The sequence below is a fragment of the Cetorhinus maximus genome, chromosome 3 (genome assembly GCF_964194155.1).
Source record: "Cetorhinus maximus chromosome 3, sCetMax3.hap1.1, whole genome shotgun sequence".
In the NCBI taxonomy this organism is placed as follows: domain Eukaryota; kingdom Metazoa; phylum Chordata; class Chondrichthyes; order Lamniformes; family Cetorhinidae; genus Cetorhinus; species Cetorhinus maximus.
The window spans coordinates 75,081,332-75,106,433 of record NC_135881.1 but is presented as its reverse complement, the minus strand read 5'-3'; the positions used below and the strand labels follow the sequence as shown (position 1 = coordinate 75,106,433).

At 43.1% G+C, this 25,102-nt stretch overlaps 1 protein-coding gene across 2 annotated transcripts in view; it reads left to right on the top strand.

Moving 5' to 3' along the window:
• Positions 1–25,102, top strand: part of egfra (epidermal growth factor receptor a (erythroblastic leukemia viral (v-erb-b) oncogene homolog, avian)) — a 356,316-nt gene that overhangs the window by 232,749 nt on the left and 98,465 nt on the right. For both annotated transcript variants that reach the window (XM_078538585.1, XM_078538586.1), the window contains 6 exons: positions 7,487–7,628; positions 8,661–8,777; positions 17,532–17,658; positions 18,646–18,719; positions 23,560–23,650; positions 23,985–24,184. In XM_078538585.1, the coding sequence (XP_078394711.1) occupies positions 7,487–7,628; positions 8,661–8,777; positions 17,532–17,658; positions 18,646–18,719; positions 23,560–23,650; positions 23,985–24,184 (751 nt within the window). The remainder of the gene's footprint in view (positions 1–7,486; positions 7,629–8,660; positions 8,778–17,531; positions 17,659–18,645; positions 18,720–23,559; positions 23,651–23,984; positions 24,185–25,102) is intronic.

Below are 25,102 nucleotides of genomic sequence, written 5' to 3'. Positions count from 1 at the left end.
GCCTTGCTCACATCGCAGACATCCGAGTAGAAGAAGATGCTGGAGCCCGACAGCAACGGGACCCTGGAGGAACATCCATGGCATGCTGGGTGGATTCTCATGGACATGACTCTGCCGCAAAGCAGCTCACGGAAGGTGGAAAGTCACTATTGAGGGTCTTCTCACAATGGATGATTGTCGAGGGGGTGGAGAGGAAGGTCCAGCTGTGTTTGGGAGAGGAAGATCTACAGGGGGCTGGGAGAGCAAGGTTTAGGATCGACTGGGAGAGGAAGAGGTATCAGGTGTGGAGGGCTGAGGTTAAGAGTGGGGAGAACAAAGCTGTCGGAGGAGGGTGTCAGGGGGGTGAAGTTGGGAGGGGGAATGAAGGTGTCGGGTGGGGACATTGTGGGGGGAGGGACTATGGGGAGGGGGTTAAAGGGGGAGAAGACAACTGGACAGGTAGATGTAAGGGGGTGGAAGGTGTGCAGAGAGGGGAAGGAGTCCAGGCGGGAGGAAGGAGTCCAGGAGGGAGGAAGGAGTGCAGAGAAAGGAGGGAGTCCGGCGTGTTTTCCCGCCGACTTTGGTGGAGAGGGGAAGAATAAGGGTGGAGGAAGAAGTAAGAGGGGAGGAAGGAGTGTGACGAGGAGGGAGTAAGTGTGGAGGAAGAAGTAAGGGTCCATGGCATCCAAAAGGTGCTCAAGGGATGCATCATTAAAGTGGGAGGCTGCAGCCTTCTTGTCTTTCGGGGCCATGTCTTCCGTGCAGCAGTCCTGGGCTGGAAGCACTGAGATGTGTGCGCGCAGCTGGACTTTAAATATGGCACCCGGCGTGATGAAGCAGCAAGGTGATGGTGTGGTGGGCAAATGAGAGCCCACCTGCCTTTGAAACGGTGTGTTTGCTGGGAATGCATGATTAATGCAGCGGGTTTGGGATGATACAGCGTGAAAAGCCGCCATTGTGGCCGGCAGGTAAAACGTCGTTTTTTTCCGCTCGCTACCGCACTTAGTGCAAATCTGGGACAATTCCACCCAATGTCCCAAAATGCATTGAAAACTCTGATATCAGTCTTTGTGAATGGGAAAATCTATCTTAAAAGTGCTAACTTTTACCTGCAGCATCAGTTACATCTGTAGCTGTTGCCAAGATTGGAATATATGTCTGTCACATAGCGTTAGGTATTCTTATGCAGGCAGTAGTCCTGGCTGCCATGTGTCTTGCTCCCTACTGGTCCCTTGGCATGACATGGCATGTGCTACCTCCTAGCAGTTGCCCCTGGTGCACTGGTATGCTCGTTATATCCAACCACAATATCTCGTGCTTCCACCTCGACCTCTGGCCTGCACCTTCTGGCCATGGCCCCAACTCAGAGCTGCTAGTCTCTTTCTTCCTCTCCAAGAACACAGAAGAACAAAAGAAATAAGAGCAGGAGCAGACCATATGGCCTCTCGAGTATGATCATGGCTGATCTTGGGCTTCAACTCCACTTTCCTACCCACTCCTCATATCCCTTGATTCCCTGGAGACCAAAAATCTGTCTATCCCAGCCTTATATGTATTCAACAATGGAGCATCCACAACCCTCTGGGACAGAGAATTCCAAAGAATCACAGCCCTTTGAGTGAAGTAATTTCTCCTCATCTCAGTCCTAAATGGTCGGCCCCTTATCCTGAGACTGTGCCCCTGTGTTTTAGATTCCCTGACCAGTGGAAACAACCCCTCAGGGTCCAGCCTATCAAACTCCTTCAGAATTTTCTATGTTTCAAAGGGATTGCCTCTCATTCTTCTAAATCCCAGGGAGTAGAGGCCCAATTAACTCAGCCTCTCATCAAAGGACTCTCTCTCCTTCTCCTATTCTGCTACAGTCCTGAATACTGGTGAGAGTGATGGTTCTGGCTGCACACCCCAGATAATCTAAGTCCATGGCATCACATCTGGTTCAGCTGTACTGTACAGGGAGCACAAGGAAGATTGGAAGAACAATTGTGATAGGAGTTGGCATAGTTAGAGGAACAGACATGTGTTTCTGTGGCTGCAGACCTGAACCCAAGATGATATGTAGCCTCCATGGTGCCAGGGTCGTGGATGTCATTAAGTGGCTGCAGAACACTCTTGAGTGGGGAGGGTAAACAGTCAGCAGTTGTGGTCCACAACGGTACCAACAACAGAAGGGGATGTGGTCCTACATATAAAGTTTAGGGAGCTAGGAAAGAAACTGGCAAACAGGACCTCAAGGATAGTAATCTCCAGATTACTCCCAGTACCATGCACAAGTGAGGATAGAGCAAATTAGTGAGTGGCAGGAGAGATGGTGCAGGAGGGGGAACTTTAGTTTCCCGGGACATTGGGACCAGTTCTGGGGGAGATGGGACCTGTACAGGTTAGGCAGATTATAGCTAAACAGAGTTGGGAACAATTTCCTTGTGGAGCAATTTGTTAGTGCTATTGAGGAGGGTCTAAACTAATTTGGCAGACATGTGGGAACCAGGAAATAATATTAGAGAGGAACACCAAGGTGCACAGAGAATTAGGAGAGACAGATATCATACTATTTCTTACTCTAATGTTATTAGCTGGAGTCAGAGTAAGAGGAAATGTAATAAAGCCTAAATTAGAGTTACTGTGCATGTATGTGAATGCGTAGAGTGTAGTAAATAAGGTTGGTGAACTGCAAGTGCAAATAGCCACATGGAAGTATAATGTTGTGGCTCAGAGAAGGCCAGGACTAGATGCTAAATATTCCTAGATGAAAGGTTTTCAGGAAAGAAAGGAGGAGGGACAGCAGTATTGATTAAGGAGAATATTACAGTGCTGGAGAGATCAGGTTCAAGGACAGAATCTATTTGGCTAGAGCTAAGAAACAATAAAGGTACCACTACATTGTTCAGTGTAGTCTATAGGTCACCAACTTGTGGGAAAGATATAGAGGAACAAATTTGCAAGGAAATTACAGAGAAGTGCAATGATTATAGAGGACTTATAATGGGGAACTTTACTTATCCTAAAAAGACTAGGATAGTGATAGTGTAAAGGGCAGAGAGGCAATTCCTAGAGTTTGTTCACAAGAATTTTCTACATCAATATATCACCAGTCCGATGAGAAAGGAGGCATTGCTGACCCTAGTACTTGGCAATGAAATGGGTTAAGTGGATCACGTGTCATTGGGGGAACATTTAAGCGACAGTATTATTGTATTATAAGGTTTAGGTTAGCTATAGAAAAGGACAGGGAACAGCCCAGACTACGAATAATTAATTGGGGGAGAGCAAACTGCGAAGGCATGAGAATGGATCTGGCCCAGATAAATTGGAATCAAAGATTGTCAAGCAAAACTGGTACTGAACAATGGGCAGCCTTTAAAAAGGGAATAGTTCAGGTACTGTCAAGGTACATTCCCACAAAGTGGGGAGGTAGGGCAAATAAATCCAAAGCTCCCTGGATGATGAACGAGATAAAGAGTAAGATGAAGCAGAAAAAGGTTGTTGAAGAAGCATGTGGTGGAAAATACAATTGATAATCAGACTCAAAATAGAAGTGATCCTTCTAGAAGGGTATTGGGAAAAAACAAGTAAGAGAACCACAGCATGAGAAGAGACAGGCAGCTAAAATAAAAGGGAATCCAAAAGTCTTATGTAACCATATAAATAGTAAACAAGTTGTAAAAGGAGGAACGGGGCTTATTATGGACTCAAAAGGGAATTTACAAGTGGAGTCAGGGTGCATGATTGATGCATCAAATGAGTACTTTGCATTTGGAAGATGCTGCCCAAGTCATAGTGAAATGGATGGCAGTTGAGACATTATATGGGGTTAAAATTCCCCCCATGCACCCTCATATGCCCCATGCCCCCTCATATGCCCCATGCCCCCTCATCTGCCCTAAGCCCCATGCCCCCTCATACTCCCTCAAATCCCCCCCATTTCCCCCACATACTCCATGACCCCTCATATCGCCTATCACCCCCATACCTCCCATCTATCTGCAGTGGACAACATCCACTGTGGGCAGACTTCAGGATATCTTCGAAATGGACATTAAAAAAACTTCTAACAATCTAATCGCATTCAAATGCACCGCACTGAAAAAAGACTCTCCTACAAAAGGAAGGCCATTCCAAAAAAAATTATATCCACTCAAGTGGTCAATCTGCTGTAAAAACACACACCTATTTCACTAAGTACATCAAAGACAGTTAATCCTTTAATAATCTCTTACAATTGTCAATCAAAATGTCAACACAGTGGTTCTGAACCTTTTGAAACTGAGCCAAGCAGTCATAATGGGCTTAGCTGTTATAACAAACCTTTCCAGTTCACAGACAATGGAGTCTATTGAAATTGCAAAAACAGATGACTAAATGTGTCCTAAATAACACTAAGTGACCTGCAAAACAATGCACTCCAGCAGCAGGTGTCTTTTTTTTTCTGTCCAACAAACATCTCCTGCAGGTTTTGAAAGTGGGCATTTAAATCACTTCAGCTTATTACACTAGCAATCCCAAGCAATGTTTACTTCAGTTTTTAATGCATAAGAGTGCTTTTCCCAATGGGAAAAGTATTCTAACGCATCTCAACACTGACACAATACTGATCAATGTAATGGTCAACTTACCTTTCCAAGACAGAGCCCTATAGCCAATCACTGCAGTAAAAATGCATCTAAGTTGCAATACAGCATCTAACTGTTGAAATCACATAATCCCACAGTATGGAAGGAGGCCATTTGGCCCATTGAGTCTGCACTAGCTCTCTGAAAAAGCATTCCACCTAGTCCCATTCTCATGCCTTATCTCTGTAACCTTGCACATTCACTCTTTTCAGGTAGCAATCCAATTCCATTTCCAATACCTCGCTCGGACCAGCCTCCACCACCCTCTCAGGAAGTTTGTTCAAGATTCCAACCATCCTCTAGAGGTGCAAGAGCAAAAAGATCTGGGGGTCTATGTGCACAAATCACTGAAGGCAGCAGGACTGGCGGAGAGCATGTTTAATAAAACAATAGGATCCTGGGCTTTATAAATAGGGGCATAGAATACAAAAGAAAGGAAATTATATTAAACCTGCATAAAACACTGGTTCGGCCTCAGCTGGAGTATTGCGTCCAGTTCTGGATGCCACACATTAGGAAGAATGTGAAGGCATTAGACAGGGCGCAGGAAAGAGTCATGGGAATGGTTCCAGGAATGAGAAACATCAGTTGTGTAGGTAAATTGGTCAAGTTGGGACTGTTCTCCTTTGAGAAGAGAAGGTTGAGAGGAGATATAATAGCGGTGATCAAAATCATAAGGGTTCTGGACAGAGTAGATAGGGAAAAGCTGTTCCCATTGATGGAAGGATCAAGAACCTGAGGGCACGGATTTAAGGTGATTGGCAAAAGAAGCAATGGTGACATGAGAAAAAACTTTACCCAGTGAGTGATTAGGATCTGGAATGCACTTCCTGAGAGTGTGGTGGAGGCAGATTCGATCATAAGAGAATTGGATTATTATCTGAGGAGGAAAAGCCTGCAAAGCTTGGGGAAAAGGGAGATGAGCGGCATGAGGTGAATTGCTCTTGCAGAGAACCAGCATAGACACAATGGGCCACGTGGTCTCCTTCTGTACTGTAAGTATTCAATGATTCTGTAAAAAGTATAGGGAATCTTCCTAACTAAACCCATAATGTTGCATAAGTAACATGAGATAAGATGCTCTGTTCCCTGTGTACTGCCGAAGAGTCGTGGAAGATATCAAGCTCGTTCTCCCCCTTCTAGCCTGCCAGTTCTTTCTTGATATCAAATATCAGCTTCATCTGAGGACTTTCCTTTGCTCCCTGTATGCTGAACCAAGGAAGATCAGTTGTAGGATCATGGAATCATAGAATAGTTACAGCAGAGAAGGAGGCAATTTGACTCTTCATGTCCCAGCTGACTCTCCACAAGAGCAACTCCACCAACTTTTCCCCATAGCCATGTAATTCTTTTCTGTTCAGATCATTATGCAATTCCCTTTTGAAAGCCACAATTGAACCTGCCTTAGACAGATTTTTGGTCTACAAGGGAGCCAAGGGTTCTTGGGGGCTACAGGCAGGGAAGTGGATTTGAGACACAATCAGATGAGCCACGACATTATTGAATGGCCAAGTAGGCCCAGGGGCCAAATGTCCTACTCCTGCTCCTATTTCTTATGATCTTATGACCCTCCATCATACTCCTAGTGCACTTCACAGTCTAATTATTCACTGCATAAAAACTTTTTTCCTCTTGTCACCCTGAATCAATCACTTTAAGTCTGTATCCTCTGTCTGGTTCCAGGAGTTCTGGAGGTCAGGGGTCCAAGGATCCTGAGGTGAAAATACCTGATGGAGGATATTATACAAAAATAAGCCCATCACTGAGAGTACCTGAGATCAGTACTGATGTTTATGCTAGGTTCATTATCAGAGTGTGCCTTGTTTTATTCTTTGATGGGAAATGGGTGTCGCTGACAAGGCCAGGATTTGTTGCCCATCCCTAATTGCCCTTGAATGGATTGGCTTACTAAACCATTTCAGAGTTAAGAGTCAATAACATCACTGTGGGTCTGGACTCACATGTAGGCCAGACCAGGTAAGGACGGCAGATTTCCTTCCCTAAAAGGCATTAGTGAACCAGATGGGTTTTTACGACAATTGATGATAGTTATCATGGTCGCCATTACCGAGACTAGCTTTCAATTCTAGTTTTTTTTGTGAATTGAATTTAAATTCCACCAGCTGCTGTGATGGGATTTGAACCTTGTCCCCAAAGTATTAGCCTAGGTCTCTAGATTACTAGCCCAGTGATATTACCACTACATCACTGTCTCTCCTATGGGAATAGTTTCTCCCTGTCTACTCTGCCCAGACCCCTCATGATTTTGAACACCGCTACCAAATCTCCTCTCAACCTTCTCTTCTGTAAGGAGAACAATTCCAGTTTTGCCTATCCTTCCATGTTACGGAAGTCTTTCATCTTCTGAACTATTCTCGTAAATCTTTTCTGCACCCTCTCCAATGCCTCTATTCCTTCCTAAAGTGTGATGCGCAGAATTGGACACAATGCTCTGGTGTTTTATAAAGGTTCATCATAATTTCCTTGCTTCATCGTGTTAATTTTTTTCTCCGAAAGAAGCATGAGTGCCACAGTAGGCAGCATATTGCTTGCTGTCTTGACAGGCAACAATAACAAGTAATTTTTACAGTGGGGCTTACAGAGGTCAATAATCAAAATAATGATCTAAGTGACCAGTTTCATTATAGATTAAAGACAAGTAGTTGTACTTCAAAGTTTTGTTCTGTCTGCTGGTTCTGTGGGTCTAAGGTGAAATGAAATTCTCAGCTTTGTTTTCTGTTAAAACTGCCCTGGAATGTTAACAGAATTTACACCTTTTCACGCTATTGCACTGACCCTAATAATAAAAGCATATGTTACTGTCAGCACCAGATATATTGAGCAGAGTGAGATAAGAAAGCAAGTATATTAAATGTGCTGAATATTATTTCTTTTCTCAGGCATGTCAGAGGTTCAGTGATGGAAACACCTGTAAAGAGTCATGTCCTCGATTGGAAATCTACGATACAAGCAAATTTCAAATGATACCAAATCCAGATGGAAAATACAGTTATGGAGGAACCTGTGTAAAGAAGTGTCCTCGTATGTTGTATAAGTTCTGGAAATATTCATTTTCATTAGTAGCTGATATTAATAGGGATTTCTCTAGCTGTCAAAATGGCAGGCTAACTGTAGACTCATACTGAATGTTCATTGTCTCATCATTTAACCAGCTAATGGTTCACTTTGGAAGATGTGAGAGGCAGATAATACGGCCAGTACTTGTCTTTAATTTATATTGAAACTGTTATGTAAATCGCAGTTTAAATTATCAGTCTCTGTACGCCCCTCTGTATGAATTACTTGTTATTATTGCCTGTCAAGCAGCATGAGAAGCCAACTTGTAGGAGCTGTCTGGTTCCAGGATCTCTGGGGAGTCAGGGTTCCAAGAATCCTGAGGTGAAAATATCTGATGGAGGATATTATACAAAAATGGGCCCATCATTGAGAGTATCTGAGATCAGTACTGATGTTTATGCAAGGTTCATTATCAGAGTGTGCCTAGGTCTCTAGATTACTAGCCCAGTGATATGACCACTACATCACTGTCTCTCCTAAAGATATAGTTAACTCACTCATTTTCCTAGAGCCACTTCATCCAATTCAGAGTCATGGGAGTCAGAGCCTATCCTGACAGGCAATGGGCAATAGGCAGGGTACACTCAGGATGGGATGCTAATCCATCACAGGGAACACACACCCACATACACTGGGGGACAATTTACTGTTGCCAATCCACCTAACCAGCAAATCTTTGGGCAGGAGCACCCAGTGGAAGCCCACACAAACACGTGCAAACTCCACACAGACAGACACCCGAGGTCAGGATCAAACCTGGGCCCCTGGAGCTGTGAGGCAGCAGCGCTAACCACTGCACCGCTGTGTCACCCGATATAATTAACTTAAGTATGAAAATTAACATCATTTATTTTCACCTGAGCAGCTTTATACTTGACTCAAAATTTAGTCCTCTATGAAATTAAATGTTTTCCTGTTGAATTTTGCAGAACAATATTAATTGAATTTTAAAGCTTCTTTTGAATATTGTGATGACTTCCATTCTTCATATTTTAGATAACTTTGTGGTAACAGACCTTGGCTCCTGTGTACGAACCTGCAGCCCTGGCACATATGAGGTAGATGAAGGGACCCTCAGAAGGTGTAAAAAATGTGAAGGACCTTGTCCAAAAGGTAGATATCTCTGAACTGTCCTTTACTTAACACGAACTATGACGTTGAGCAGATCAACAAGTTATATTGTGTATGACTGAAAAAAGATACTTTGTCGAAGCTTGTCATCTTACACTCATCAGGACAATCACAAGAATACCAATGTCAGGGGAAGCAACAACTTTATACTGTATGAGGAGAGAGTGCTGATTGGTTGGAAAGTGGACTGTGATGGGTAGAGGTGTTGCCATGGAGAATGCACCAGTTCATGGTGACTGACAGTTAACTGCCAAGCATTGTTTGAAATTTAAACCAGCTTAAGACTTTAACTCTGAAGAAGAGTCATATGGACTCAAAATGTTAACTCTGTTTCTCTCTCCACAGATGCTACCAGACCTGCTGAGTTTTACCAGTATTTTCTGTTTTTTTATTATTATTATTATTGAACTCCATCTGCCACTTTTAACTGATTTCTCTATCTTGTCAGTATTCCCTCACAACTTCCTTCAGACTTCTAAAGAATTAACCCTGCCCACTATTAGTTATGGTACCACTTCCTTGAGGCCTAAATCCAAATCATTGATATACTCTGTTACGATCCCAGTGATGTTAATGCTGGGCAAGTCAGATCCCAGAGTGGAACTCGGCTAGTGAAAAGATGAATTATATTTCACTACTCCTTCATCCCAACTATACCTTACAAATATATACGAATTCATAAAGGTAATATAAGTTACAAAATCCATCTTATACTCTAATGTTCACAGTAGGTACACAGTCCATGTAAATTAATTGGCGAACTGTGGTCAGACACACCACACTCCAAAACCAAGTTTCCATGGATTTCTCATCAACTCCGCCCCTCAGACGCTTGTCACACCATGAGCCAATTGGTCTGACTGTCTGTCTCACGAGGGTTTGCAATCTCCACGTTCAAAGAACTCATCTTGGAATTCTCTCCCAAATGACGGTTTCTCTTGAACATCTCCAACAAGGATCCACCTCCAGGGTTTCAGCCTCTCTTTCCAATGTTCCTTTCCCCTGGATCTCTACGTACATTCAAGCTTCACCTTCCACATGCACTCTCTCTGATATTCAGCTGTGCCAGCCAAAACACCACTGCTGCAAAAGCCTGTAGTAAAGGAGTCACCAACCTTCAGCTGCCTTCTCAAATCTTCTGGCTTCTCTCAAGCCCACTTTGCTTTAAGTCTGCTCCCTGAAGCTCTGTCTCTTTAATTCAGAGTCTTTTCTTCTGCTCCTTATTTTCAATTCCACTTAACAGGACCTGATTCAGATTCCTGTTCTTGTCCCTTGACTTGACTGTCTCCCTGGGCCCCCTTTCTGTCCCACTACCTGGTTCTGAGACCTTTCTTTGTTTTTGGACCTGCTCCCTGCAGCTCCTGTGTCCTGCTTCTGCTAGCATTTTTTGCAGATTGGTGTTCCTCTGTGGCGATCAGGAGATCACCTGACCTCCTTCTCATGCTGTTTCACTTTCTTCCTCTTCCTTCCCTTCTGCACGGGCATGCAGGAACAGTTTCCATATAAATATATAAAAACAAAGAACTGCGCATGTGCGTAGGGCAGGGCTGTTTATCGGCCTGGAGACCAGAACCTGCACAAACTGCACCTGTGCAGCCATTCTCCGGCCAGCACATGCACAGAGACCGCCGGGCCTTCTGGGAACTGTAGTTCCCAAACTCTGAGGCCCGATCTCTAATTCAAGATGAGGTAAGTTACTTTCTTTTCCTTTTTGGATTCGTCACAACACAGTGAACAGGAGTGGTGCCAGGACTCAACCGTATGGGACACCGCTATCCACATCTAACCATTCTAAAAAACTGTCCTTAACTCCCAATCTTTATTTTCTCCCTTCTAACCAATTTTAATCTAGTTCGCCATTCTCTTCCTAATTCTATACCCCTTAACCTTCTCCAGTAATCTTCCATGTGGCACTTTGTGATTTTCCTGATGTCTGCTTCGACTGTGAGTGAGCCTGTATCCAAGGGAAGAAGAGAATACTTTGTATAGACTGCTCTGCAAGGGTTTGTAAGGCAGAGGAAATTCATAGCTGATGGAAATCTCTGAGATTGTGAGTGCCATTAAATGCTGATTGGAATGTGTAACTAGGGTCAAAGAAGGGTGAGGATCTTGTATGATTGCAACCCAGTGAAAAGTGGGCAAATAAAAATGTCCTTTTCACTCACCCACATGTAGTTTGAACATGCTATTTAGGGGGCAATATGTAGAAAATGGGTGATGACTGATATTTAAAAATAGACACCAGGCTAAAAATTCATCACTGAGACTTCAGCAATTTAGATATTTGTTTGCCTTATCTAACTATAAGAATAGTTTACTCTCTCTCTCCATATGGAGAATTGAGAGATGCACAGTTTAATTAAGCATTCAGTATCTTCAAGGTATTCAGGGTAAACCTCAGGCTCTACTTTCTACATGAAGTTCACTTTGCCAGATTTGGTAAAAGAAATACAAAGGATTGCATCAGATACGTTACTTTATCAAGCAATACATCCTGTTAGCATATTAATGGAGAAGAATCTCCATTTACTCCGGAGAAGTGGATAACCGAGCTAGATGAATGTTGTCATGGGGATCATATGTAGGTCCATACCGGTGAATGTTAATGCATTGAGTAGGAAGCAAATGCTGTTTTTCATAGACTGTTTTAGTCCAAAAGGCACTGGTTTATAAATATTTGTGGTGGGAAAGGGATTTCCTTTGGCCCTTGATTCCTTCTTTGATCTCTCTAAAAATAGACTTGTTTGTGGAAGAGGGAAGAACAGGAACTCTAGCAGATCACAGCAACACGATGGCCTTCGTAAAAAGGGGCTTTGTTATCTTGCAGGATTATACCCTATTGTAATCAAACTTTGCCATTTTTGGACTTGTAAATAATTCATACATATTGCATTGGAGCATCTAGAAAGCAAATTACTCTCAATCTATGCTCAATTTTTATCAGCAGCTTTATTCCTTTAGCAAAGAAGCCTTAGAAAGAAACTTCAAAAAAAAACACTGTGGCACTTAGTGGTTTTTAGATTAGGATGGGCAATTGGAAGGTCATCACCTGCAGCAACTTAAAAAGTTCCTCAAAGAACTGGTTGAAGCCAACAATGTGAAAAATAATTTTGTGCTGATCAACAACTACTCCCATTTCTGTTGCATTTCTCTTGTACAGAAAGACATCTCCAAGATCAGCTATTTTGACTCTGCACTGGTCTACCAGATATTTAATGATTCATGTAGAAGCAGGTCAGGCTCTGGTAAGGATAGAGAGCTATAGTCCGAAGGTATATTACAATGATATTGTAATATTTAATGTGTAAAATGGAGAAGTAAAACAAGCAAGGAATATTCTCTTTCTCCATGGAAATTCTATATAAGCTGTGTACTGAATTGTATTGTAATCAGGAATAATATTTGAGATAGGAAGGAGACTAACAAGGTGGACCTCAAAGCTATAATCTCTATATTACTTCTGGTGCTATGCGTTGGGTAGTATACAAATAGGAGGATTGAGCTATGACTGCATAGCTGGAAAGAAGTTCAGGAAGGAGGGCTTTAGATTCCTGGAACATTGGGACTGGTTCTGGGGAGATGAGACCTACACAGGCCAGACAGGTTACACCTCAACACCACTAGGATCAATGTCCTCACGGAGCAGTTTGTTAGTTTTGTTGAGGAGAAGTTAAACTAACTTAGCAGGGGCTGGGCACCAGAATGTAGCATTAGAAACGATAAGCAAAGTGCACAAAGAATTGGGGTGAGAGAGATTGCACTAGAATTAGAAATAGTAAGGCATGAGTTGGAGTCAGACGAATAGGCAATGCAATAAGGTTTAAGATAAGTTTACTGTGCATGTATGCAAATGCACTAAGCGCAGTAAATAAACTGGGTGAGCTGTAGGTACAAGTAGCATTACAGGAATATGATGTTGTGGTGATAACAAACACCTGGCTCCAAAAAGGGAAGGATTGGGTACTAAATATTCCAGGAGCTGAATGGGCTGAATTTTCATCTAGGTGCAAAGACTCATTTCAGTGCAACGTTACAAATGTCTGCCTCCTCCCTAACCAAACCTCAGTGTCCTCAAAGTCTTTCTTTATACCTCATTTTGGCACCAATAACCAATTGAGTGGACCATGTGGAAGGGGCATTGTAATGGAAATAAAATCTTTAAAGGATAATGCATCGTAGCACCCCCCCACCCCCATCACCAGTGCCCAGCAGCCGCAAAAGGCTTCCAGTATGCTGGTGGACATCTCATGCTCCCTCTCCAGGGAATACCCAGACACAGATATTTACATGGAAGTAGCAGGCAGTGAGACCAATGACCCTCCTCAAGTCACTCTTTATATCTCTCCTGAGAAATCAATTATATATGTGCTACCCCCATGTACTCTTGTATAGCTCCCGAATGTTGCTTTGGCCAAGAAACAGAAGCAGAAGGCTAATGGCGATAGGGTAAAAACATTACTTTTGTTGAAGCCAAAAGAAAAAGACTAAACATGAATGAGATGCAGCTAGAAATTAGCAATTCCCTTAAGGGCAGGAAGGCCTTTCGGCCATTGTGGGCCCATAGCTCTGAGTGACCACAAACACTGGTGGAAACTCATTCAGCCGCAAATCTAGCCACTCTTAGGTTCTCATGGGCCTGCCTGCCAGTCTCACGACTGTCCTGGCTTCTTCAGCAGCATGATCACCATCGCCTCCCTCAGCATTTCTGTCATCCTCCCCTTCCTCCTCATCTGAGGATACATGTGGCTCGCCCATCTGTCTCTCTGTTAGTTGCTCACCCTGTTGCTCAGCTAGGTTGTGAAAGGCACAGCAAATGATCACAATCCTGTCAACTCTGTCTGGCGAGTATTGACGTGCGCCACCTGAGTCGTCCGGACAATGGAATTTCATCTTCAGTAGACCAATTGTCTGCTCAATAATGGCCCTTGTTGATGCATGGGCAGCAATGTGCAGCTGTTCAGTATCAGCTTGGGGATTCCAGACTGGGGTTATTACCCAGGTCTTCTGGGGGGTACCCCTTGTCACCCACCAGCTAGCCCTGGAGACGACAAGTTGCAGCACCTGGGAGTTGTTTAGAATAAATGCATTGTGAGAGCTCCCTGTATACCGGCTGCACACCTGCAGGAATTGTTGCTTGTGATCACACATGAGTTGGACATTCAAGGAGTGAAATCCCTCCCTATTCATGAATCTGGCTGGCAGATGACAGGGAGCTCTGAGCAACACATGCATGCAGTCGATTGACCCTTGGACCTGAGGGAACCCAGCAATCGGTGCAAACCCCACGGCTCAAGCAGCTTAGCTCTTTGGCTCAATGGTGAACTGCACAAACTCATGTGCTTTCCTGAAAAAGACAACCACAAACTCTCTAATGCACTTGCGGATGGCCGCTTGGGAGATGACACACAAGAACCCCATTGAGCTTTGAAAGGAATTGGTCATGAGGAAGTTCAATGCCGCTGTGATCTTCAATGCTACTGGCATGACACCATGCCCCAATCCATGCGGCTGCAGATCTTCTTTCAGGGGGTGGCAGATGTTGGTGACAGATTCCCTACTTGTGCAAAGATGCCTCCGGCATTGTTTTTCGGTCATTTGCAGGTAACTGCCACACCTTCTACAGATCCTGGCATGGAACACTGCTCGACAACACTGCTGACCTTGATTCACCTCTTCAGGCGCTGCCTGTTATTCCACAGCTGCAGCCCCACCCTGAGACTTGGGTCCCTGGGCCTCCCTTCACCTTCACTCCGACCTTCATCATCCCCTGTGACACATCCCTGCAATCACTGAATCGACAGCCTGTATACAGCCACTATCCTCATGTCATTCAGAGTCATCCACCCGGGACAATGAAAGCTCCTCGATGGCTTAGCATTGATACAACACTCCACCACCACCCACCGCCCAGCTAACATTGCAAAGTATAAGTTGCCCTTCAGCACAGACTTCAATGTATCACCCGATCTGGTTGAGATTTTGATGTTATGAGAGCATGGGAACCTTTGTGCTGTCCCGAGCACATTATTTCAATGTTCATTATCCAACTGAATGCAAGTGCCCTGCCTTTTACTGGTTTCTATTTGGCTTTGCATTCATTTGGAAATGTGAGTAGTCCAGGAACTTGTGGAACCAGACCTGAGGCCTTTCCGATCTCTACTACAAAGTATCAGTGAGGGACTGCATAGTGAAGAGTTGAAGAGGTGCGCCTTACTTTCTATTCTGATTCTTTCACTCTCAATCCTCTCCCTGTGACGTTCCAACTTCCCCCATCACCATAGATGGTCTTATATTTTCTTTTACCCTGCCCTCTGTCATCCTTTGACCCCCCCCTGACCCCAGTCACTTTGGACCCATTCACCCTTACTCTGGATCTCAACTCCCACCCTTGTTTGTTCCCCTTTCCCCTGTCACTGTAATTGTCCTCTTGGCTCCCCAGTTGTCTGTGTTTGATCCCAGGGACCCTTCTGCCGACCCAACCTAACACGCCCTTTCGTTCCATCCCTGCCTGATACCCCTAACCATCCCATGTTTAACTGCACCACTGAGGCTCACATTGCACCCTGCCTGCCTGCCCCAGACAGCGATCCAGCCGTGAGCCGGCCTCCCTTGGGGAGGCTCCATGCCCCGGACAGGCTGCCTCCCTTGGACGGCAACTTATTCAGTGCAACAACGGCCTGGCGCCACCCGTTCTGAATAATTGCCTGGCAATGAAGAAGCCTGTATAAGAAGCAGTGAGGAGCTCACTGGAGCTCGCAGGAAGAAGTCTACCTCACTTGTACAATCGGGCTTCTGAAGAAACATTTTTCTCACTCATTACTAACAAGATTGCGACTGTGTATGTGATCCCAGTGGGCTGGGGTTTAAAGACATACCAATAAATGCAAAAGAGCTTCCTGACCATCAACATTGGGAACATCGACCCACCTGAAGTGTCCTTCTATATTAATACCGAAAGTTTAACTCGCCATCAGAAATCTGAATTTTGGCTTCCCGCGTAATGAAGTCCCTCCTCCCACCTTTAATCATGCTCCAGGCAGGCCCGGAAAATTCTGCTCCATGTTCCGGATCCTGAGTAGCGCCCTGGTAAAAGACAGGCAGCTCCCACAAGGAGGCAAGGAGACTTCCCAGGTCAGTGAACAGGAACTGCGTATTGTAATTGAGGCCGTGCACATGATGGAAGAAATGTATCGCCAGTGCACACCATCTGAGAAGAGGCCCAACATAAGGGTATCTCTGCAGGTTCTAAAGGTGGAATGCCTTTACCTGGGTGCTCAGGCACACCAATGAATGAATTTCTTCACCCTGGGTAGTCTCAGACCACCATCCCCCACCCCCCACAACATCATGTCCTGGAGCTTGGAAGTTACGGTCCATTATATTAAAAATCTTATTGTCTATAAAACCTTACTTCAGTAACCAAATTTATGTGTCAACATTTGCTATTATGAATTCCAATGTCCACCTTTACAGTGGAAACTGCCTACATAAACATGTCGCTCAATGCTTACACTCTTCAGCCACTGGTGGCACTGTAGCATCTCAATCTCCCAGCTCCTTATCCTGCACAACAGAGAAAATCCGATGTTCCAAGCAACTATATACCTCTTCTCCCCAAATTGCTGTATACTTTTCGAATTAACGAGAGGTAACATAAAATTCAGGAGATTGTTACAATCCTGTTAAGGACCAGTAATTGTTTGTTTAATGTAGACAAAGTTTGAAATCCTAGATACCCACTAAGAGAATGAAGCCACAAGGTTCAACGTTTTTAAATAAACAAAATAAACTTTACTATACAAAGTCAGAAAAGTAAAGCAATTTACAATATCTATCTTATACTCTAACATTCAGAATTAACATGAGGTAAATATAAATTAACAGGCAAACTGTAGCTAAACACATCATATTGTTCATTAAATGGCAGATGCGACCAAATCAGATCCCATTGATTTCTCAGCAACCTATTACATACCATCATTCTTGTAAATTATTATCTCCTTAGGGATAAGGCATTCATGGTGTCTGCTGTAGCTCAGTGGTAGCACTCTCACCCAAGTCAGAAGGTTGTGGCTTAGAATTATAGAATGATACAGCACAGAAGGAAGTCATTCATCTCATCGTCCCTATGTCAGTTCCTTACAAGGGCTATCCAATTATCCCACTCTCCTGCTTTTTCCTATTGCCCTTCAAATATTTATCAAATATCTTTTTGAAAGATATGATTGAATCTGCTTCCACCATCCCTTCAGGTAACACATTCCAAATCATAACAAGAAGTGGTTCAAACTCCTCTCCAGAGACTTAAGTTGACACTCCAGTGCAAAATGGAGGGAGTGCTGCACTGTTGTAGGTGCTGCCTTTTGGTTGAGATATTATATCTCATCTCATATGGATGTAAAAGATCCCATGGCACCATTTTGAAGTAGGGCAGTGACGTTCTTCCTGATGTCCTGGTCAATATTTATCCCTCAGGCCACATTACTAAAGCTGATTACCTGGTCATTTTTCATTGCTCTCTGTAGGACCATGCTGTGCACAAATTGGCTGCCATGTTTCCTATATTAGGAAAGTGACTACACTTCAGAAGTACGGTATTAGCGGTAAAGAGCTTTGGGACATCCAGTGGTCATGAGCAGCATTATATAAGTGCAAGTCTTTCTTGATTTAAAAATACACATGCCACTTTTTTACTATTTGCTTGTTTATAATGTCTTTATATCCTTTTTTTTTCAGATTGCAATGGATTAGGAGTACCACCATTCAAGAATACAATGTCAATCAATTCTTCAAACATTGATTCTTTTAAAAACTGCACCAAAATTAATGGGAATGTAATCATTATGGAATTGGCTTTCAGAGGGTAAATTATTTCTCTTTTCTTATAATGTTCTAATCTTGCATCATGCCTGGCGAATGATCGAGCAGATCCTTTGCTGGTTTAAGGGATGGAACTAAAGATTACTTGTGATATATGCTCTGAAATCAGTTACCCCAGCATAAAATTTGTTAAATCTGTAAATTTTGTGTCATCCTCACAATTCGGTACCTGCCGCTGTCATGATTTTTCAATAAACCAGTCATCTGTCTGCCCATCCATCTATTCACTGAGGCATAAAAACTTGGTCTGCAAGAAGTTGATTTTATATGTGATTGTTTTGTAGTTCTGTTGACTTTATAATTTTAGTTTCTGCCTTGTTCATTTTTAATAACTAATCATTTATATTTTTTGTTGTATTCCAAGACTATCAGCAAAAATCATCTCCTCCCTAGCCATAACAGATATTTTACAAACCCACATGTACAACATCAATAATAAGTTACCACACTGCAAGTTGGACTTGCTTGAGTGATGCTATCCCAATGCATATGTTCACTCGCCAACAATTATCTAGTTTTGTTAAAGCTTTCTTTTCCCAGAGAATATCTCACAATGGTCTTGTCTTTGACTATTTGTCTGAAAAATGTGCCTTCTGACTCGTTCCTCAAATTGTAAAGGAGGAAACACCTAATTATAGATCTTATTGCATGGTATTCCTTTAATTTGTATCAGTCACTACCGTTAGTTTAAAGATGACCCACTTACTATTGAATAAAAACCACCTTCTTGAGAGCATCTAGGGATGCAAAATGAATGCTGACTTTCCCAGCAACACCCCCACCCTGATGTGAATTTTAAAGAAAAAAGCTATTGCAAAAATCTATTTGCACTGGACGTAATTTCAACTCTCAATTTTTTTTGCTGGTTTCAGGCAAATTTTGCCAGAAGAACCAGCACGCTCTAATGGAAATTCCTGCCCTGTATGTGTGTATTGTTTTGTTAATGGTAATTCATGCTTTCCCATTCTAGTGACCCCTTCACAAATACAACTGCTCTGTCTTTAGAGAAACTAGAAGTCTTCAGAACTGTGAAAGAAATAACAGGTTGGTTCATTCAAAAACTGCTTCCAGGTCCATCCATGTTAAAATAAAATGCAATTTATTTGTAAAGTTATGTTATGGAGAAATCCAGGATGTAATATATCACTTTCTCAACACCGTGGGCTGGAGTTTATCCTCCCCCATTGGCAGGTTTGAAGGCTGGGGTGCACATAAAATCCAGTGGTGGCCTTACCACCTACTCACCTGCCCCTAACCTCTCTGAAATTTTATGGTGGGGTGCGGGGGAGGTATCGGATGGCATGCTCAACCATGAGCCTAGCTAGGCTCTTAAGTGGCCAATTAATGGCCACTTAAGGGCCTCATCCAGCCCCCACTGGTATTTTACCCACGGTTGGGGGCAGTCCATGTAAGGAAACCCAGCAGCTTTAGCTGGGTTGGTTGGTGCCTGGCAAAGGGAATTGGGGGAGGGTGTGGTGGAATCCTCCTTTGTGGGTCCCCTGGGCCATCAGAGGCACTCCCTCGTGCAGGTCATACCTCCCCATTTACCCTCCTTCTGGCCTCTCAAACCCAGCCCCCAACCTCGCTTACCAGGACTTGACAACCTGGCCCCAGCCATACCCCGAACTTTGAGTCCAGGTTCCTCTTTGTTGGGTCTACCTGTAGTCCCAGCAGTTGCCACTGCTCCCGCCTGGTGTGGCTGGAACTACTGTCTGTCATTTGATTGGTCGGCAGCTCTCTAAGGCAGGTCTTCCTCCTTAGGCAGGGACAGAAGTCTTGCCTTAAAGCAATTAGTACTGATCACGGTATTAAATTGCAACAAGGCATCTGCCAGGATCGACATTTCAGCCAGGGCTTGGGGTGGCGGGGTGAGACAGGATGCAGGACTCCATAAAATCCTGCCCCATGTTTCTTCTATATGCAATTATCACTGCAGTCGTTATTGGTAGTTTCACTGTAACATTTTGAGACTTTCAGCTCAAGCAAAACAAATTTGAAGTTCTTCAAAGAAGACAATGCTTGATTTTGGAAAAAAATTAAAGCTGTGAAAAAATACATTTTAATCATTACTCTTTTTTATAATCATTTATATTTTATAATCATTAGTCTGCAAAAGGAACCAAAGCTCTAACTTGGATTAGAGTAGTGATGAAATGTACTTGACCTTCAGAATGTTGCAGCACGCTTGTTTATTTAATACAACCTTACGAAAAAGCCTCAGGTCACTTTTCGAAATTAAAAATGTGATATAAATAGGAGGTTTTGCAATTTCCCGTATGGAAGTTACCAATCATAACTGAATCACTGCATCACTGTGGAAAAAGGATACAGGGCATGAAATGTGAGACAGCCGTTTCTGATGATTTTCATGTTGGAATTACTAGCAGACAGTTCTTTAGGTGCTTTAGGAACAGAGGAATGTACAGGAGGAATACAAAAAAAATAATGGTTCAGTTTAACTGTCTTGTGAACATGTCCCATGATAACTATTAGATCCCTCTAACATTTTTCTCCAGAGACTTATCCAAATCTCTGTTTGCAGATGCAAGCAGCTCACATGTCTTCGTTGCCAGCCCATTCTATATATTCATCACCCTCTACGTAAAGTAGTTAATTTTAATCTATCCTTTCACCCTCCCTCTGCTAAGCTCAAAGCTATTAATAAGAACATGATAACAGGGCAGTTAAATGATGATAATATGATTGGGCAGAGATCGATTTATTAAAGAGAAATAGTGTTTAACAAATCTGTTAAAAATTCTTTGAGTTTGTAATTAGCAGAGTAGATAAAGAAGAACCAGTGTATTGACTATATTTGGAGTTTTCAGAAGGCAACGAAGCTCATAGAATTGCGAGTAACATATTACCATGGATTGTGGATTGGTTATTGACAGAAAACAGAGTAAGAATAAACGGGTCATTTTTGGAGTGGCAGGCTTTAGCTAGTGGGGTAATACAAGGATCTGTGTGTTGACCCTCACCTGTTGGAAATCTATGTCAATGTCTTAGATGAGGGGACCGAGTGTAAAGCCTCCTAGTTTGCTGACAAATACAAAGCTAAGTGCGAATGAGTAGGATGCAGAGAAGCTACGAAGGGATATAGATCGGTTAAAGAACTAAGCAAGAAGGTAGCAGTTGAGCATAGTGTGCAGAAGTGTGGAATTGTCAAACTTGGTAAGAAGAATTGAAAAGCAGATTTTTTGAAAAAGGTGAGTGACTAGAAAGTATTGGTATTCAGCGGTATTTGGATGTCCTTGTGAATTAGAAAAAGCTAACTTGCAAGTACAGCAAGCAATTAGGAAAGCAAATGATATGTTAGCTGTTACTACAAAGGGATTAGATTATATGAGTACAGAAGGCTCACTGCAGTTATATAGGGCTTTGGGGAGACCACACCTGGACTAGTGTGTACAGCTTTGGTCTCCTTACTTATTTGCCCTAGAGGGAGTGCAGCAAAATTTCATTAGACTGATGATTGGCATGAGGCCTAGGAAACTAGACCTATATTCCCTCGAGAAGATTCTGCCTATATTCGCTAGAGTTTAGAAGTGTGAAAGATGACCACGTTGAAACAGATAACATTTTTAACAGAGAAGATGCTGAGAGGCCATTTCCCGTGCCTGTGGAATCTATAATCAGGGGTCACAGTCTCAGCCTTTTAGGTCCAAGATTAGGAGAAATTTCTTCACTCGTGGTTGTGAATCTTTGGAATTCACTAACCTAGGAGGCAATGGATGTTCAGTCATTTAGTGCAGCATATTCAATGCAGACGCCAATAATTTTTTGAATTCTAAAGGAGTCGAGGGATATGGGGATAGCGTGGGAAGGTGGAGCTGAGACATGATCTCATTGAATGGCAGAGCAGGCTCAATGGCCAAGCGTGCCTACTCCTGCTCCTGTTCCTTATCTTCTTTTCAGCTATGTTCTCTTGTAGAATCTCTGACTATGCTAAATACTTTGATGTTGTATTACCTGTAATTGTTGAGTATTTCTTTAAAATTTCCTTTGAACATTCAGCTTCGGCCCTGCTCCTAATCAGATGCCTAATCCCAATCAACCAGTGTCTCATGTTGCCCTGTCTCCAATGCCTAGGAATCTTTCTTTAGCAAAGTGACCAAAAATGTCAGCTGTCCCAGCACACCTTATAAACTCATATCACACCCGGAGATTTACGTTCTGCACTGTGGCTAAACAGTGTAAGATTCCATGTGCTGTTTTCATTGCTACCCACACTGTGCTGATGGCTTCAATAATCTATCCAAATGTATCCCTTAATTTCTTTCGTGTATTAATCCCTCACAACCATATCAATTAGTTTATATTGCCACTTTATATTATTCTTTCCCAATCTCGTGACTTTGCGTTTGTCAACCTGTACTAATATATTCCATTCATTAGTCCAATTCATCAGTCAAGCCAGGTCCTCTATCAACTTCATTAATTAATTTGACTGTTTACCTTATGTTCAAGACTGTTCAGTATCCCTGTTGGTGTCACCTTAAAACTTGAAGAGATTTGTTTCTTTCCCCATTTCCAAGTGACTCCTGTGCAGGAATAGCAATGGCCCCACCCTACTAGTTTCCTCTTCCATGATGATCAGCTTTGATTATAACCACTCTTCCTATGTTCTTAAAGTACATTGTTACATATTGGATTTCTCTGAAAATTAGGAATACAGAACCACTCTGTTGATTGATTCATTTTTAAGATAACTACATTTGATTTACTATTAATTCAATCTAATGTGGATAGGAGGGGATCCAACTGGAGAGCATAGATTAGTGATAAACTTTAAATCTATGCAGTAATGGGCCATAGCTTCTGAGCTCCCCAGTGTCGCATTTGGGGGGTTCAGAGTACCCCCCAAAAGATGCGCTGGGGAATCCCTCTCGGAACTTCACAGGTAAGCGCTTACACGGCAACTGCCCAGAAGTGCACACTTCCTCTGGGCAATTGTACAGCCTGGGAACCATCCGAAAATGCGATTTAAAATGCAAGCTTCAGATAGTTCCGACCAATGGATGGGTCACACCAATAGTTACCCAGAAAAAGTTAGAAGAATTAAAACCTCTTCTAAATTCTGGGTAACAATGTAAAGACCCAGACCGATCCCCCCATGGGACTCCCCCAACATCCCTGACCCCCCCCGGGGGCTCCCACACCCCTGACTAACCACACCCCCCCACAGTATTCCCCACCCCCCCGCCAAACCGCCATGGAGATTCCCCAGACCTACATGGGACTCCTTGCCTAACCACCCCCCACCTCCACGGGCTCGTCTCTCATTTCCCCAACCCGACCAAACCATCCCACCCTCGAGGTCCAGCCAGACACACATCCCCCTATGTCCGACCACCCCAACTCCCCATCCACTCACATGTCCGACCCCCTGGAATTCCAATCCCCCCCCCACCATGCCAAATGTCTGACCCCCCCCCCAAAATTCCGACCACCCCCCACCCCATCCAAAATGTCGGATCCCCCAACGCCCCCCCAACCCCCTCCTGATGTCTGACATCCCCACCCTCTCCCGAATGCCTGAAACCTTCCCCCCCATTCTAACCATCCTCCGAACACCGCCACCACCCCCCCCTGCCAAATCCTATCCGCTTCTCCTCTCCCTGGCCTGTCAATTTCTGTCAGACATTTACACTTACCTGCTTTATGGCAGCTAGTGCCGTAAAAAAGGCAGCGTGTCCTCCTTCAATTTGCCGGTGCAGGACTGCGACCCTGGACTTGGGAGAAAGCTCCGCTGGCTGGCTCTGATCGTCACTCCGAGGAAGTTACAGCCCATTATTTCTTGAATTTCTTCAATATCTATTAGCGATATGAAGTTTCACAAACCTTTTGTAATTCCTTATTAACGTACTTCTGTTTTTACAAGGGTATTTGTTCATTCAAAGTTGGCCAGACCATTATGAAAACCTTCAGGTTTTTGAAAATCTTGAAATTATAAGAGGCCGGACACAACATCGGTAAGTGGCTTATATAGCTGCAGTTTAATAGGAACTATTTATTAATGGTAAGAAGTCATTTATTAAGTTAATTGTGTTGTAAATACAATCAAAGTTTGGACTGTATTTTGATTTTGATTTGCAAAACTGGAAGTACAAGGAACTAAGAACACACAAACAGACAGTGAATGCAGCACTTCACTCAGGAATGAATTTACTTTTAAAATGTGTGATTATTCATTTCATTTGTGTCAATGAATATAAATTATCATTGAGCTTGGGCCGAAACAACTGTCTGGTTAATATAGGTGTAATTTTCTTTACCTAATGTCTTTCTATTTCTGTACATATTTAGTAGTAGTATATCATTCGCTCTGGTGAAGCTGAACATTACTTCTCTGGGATTGCGTTCACTCAAGGAGATTAGTGACGGCCAAGTAAGCATCGTCAATAATTTCAAACTTTGCTATGCCGACACCATAAACTGGGAGCAGCTTTTCAAATCGAGCAGGCAGTCATCGAAACTAACACAAAATAAACCCAAGGAAGAATGCAGTAAGTGAATAACTTTTGAATTTTTTATATTGGATTTTTGAGTGGTCAATTAGAAGTTGTTCAAATCTTATTTGGCACTGGAGTTCTGGAAACTACACTGGTTTTGATTTGTTTGAATATGTCAAAAGCATTGCTATATATTTTTTTCGAACCTAAAGCTTGATGCCATTTGTTTGACAACACTAAGCTTTTCTCAATAATTTAAATATACCAGTATATTTTTGAACAAAAACTACATACAGATTTTACTCTTTTCTTGGAGGAATGATGACCAATACTTCAAAAAATGGGTATTCCAGGTGTGCATATGTTTTCACTCATTGTAATGCTTTAGTAATATAACAGTTATTGAATTCCACCTTGAACCCTAGAGAAAACATGGCTTGATTGATAGTTCTGGCTCTCTGATGTCTGCTGTTAATTGTGCAGTGTTTATCTACACAAAGTTAAGAAGTTTCAAGTGCTTTAAGTTTCTGCTATTCATACTTTAAGGAGTCTGGATGATTGACACTTTTATTGTCCTGTATTAAAAAGGAGTTTATTTTATCGTAGTGTGAATGACTGAATGAATGACTGAGATTTTTTTTACACACCCTGCTGTCACTATAGAGTTCAGTGGTTCTATACTGTGTATGGTGGTTCAATGGGCATGGAAATGCCATAGCTTGGCATAAGGGGCATGGACCATGGGAGGCAGTGGATTGGCATAGCTTGGCATGTGGGGAAGAGGCCATGGGGGGTTGGGTGGAGAGGCAAAGCTTAGTATGGGGGGCCATAGTGGTGGTTTGGGGGCCATAGCTTGACATGGGGGGCATGAGAGGCCATAGATCTTGTTTGGGGGATATACATTGGCATGGGCCCGAGGGGCCATAGAGGACGGGTGGGGGGCATGAGGAGACATGGTGCAGAATTTTCCCA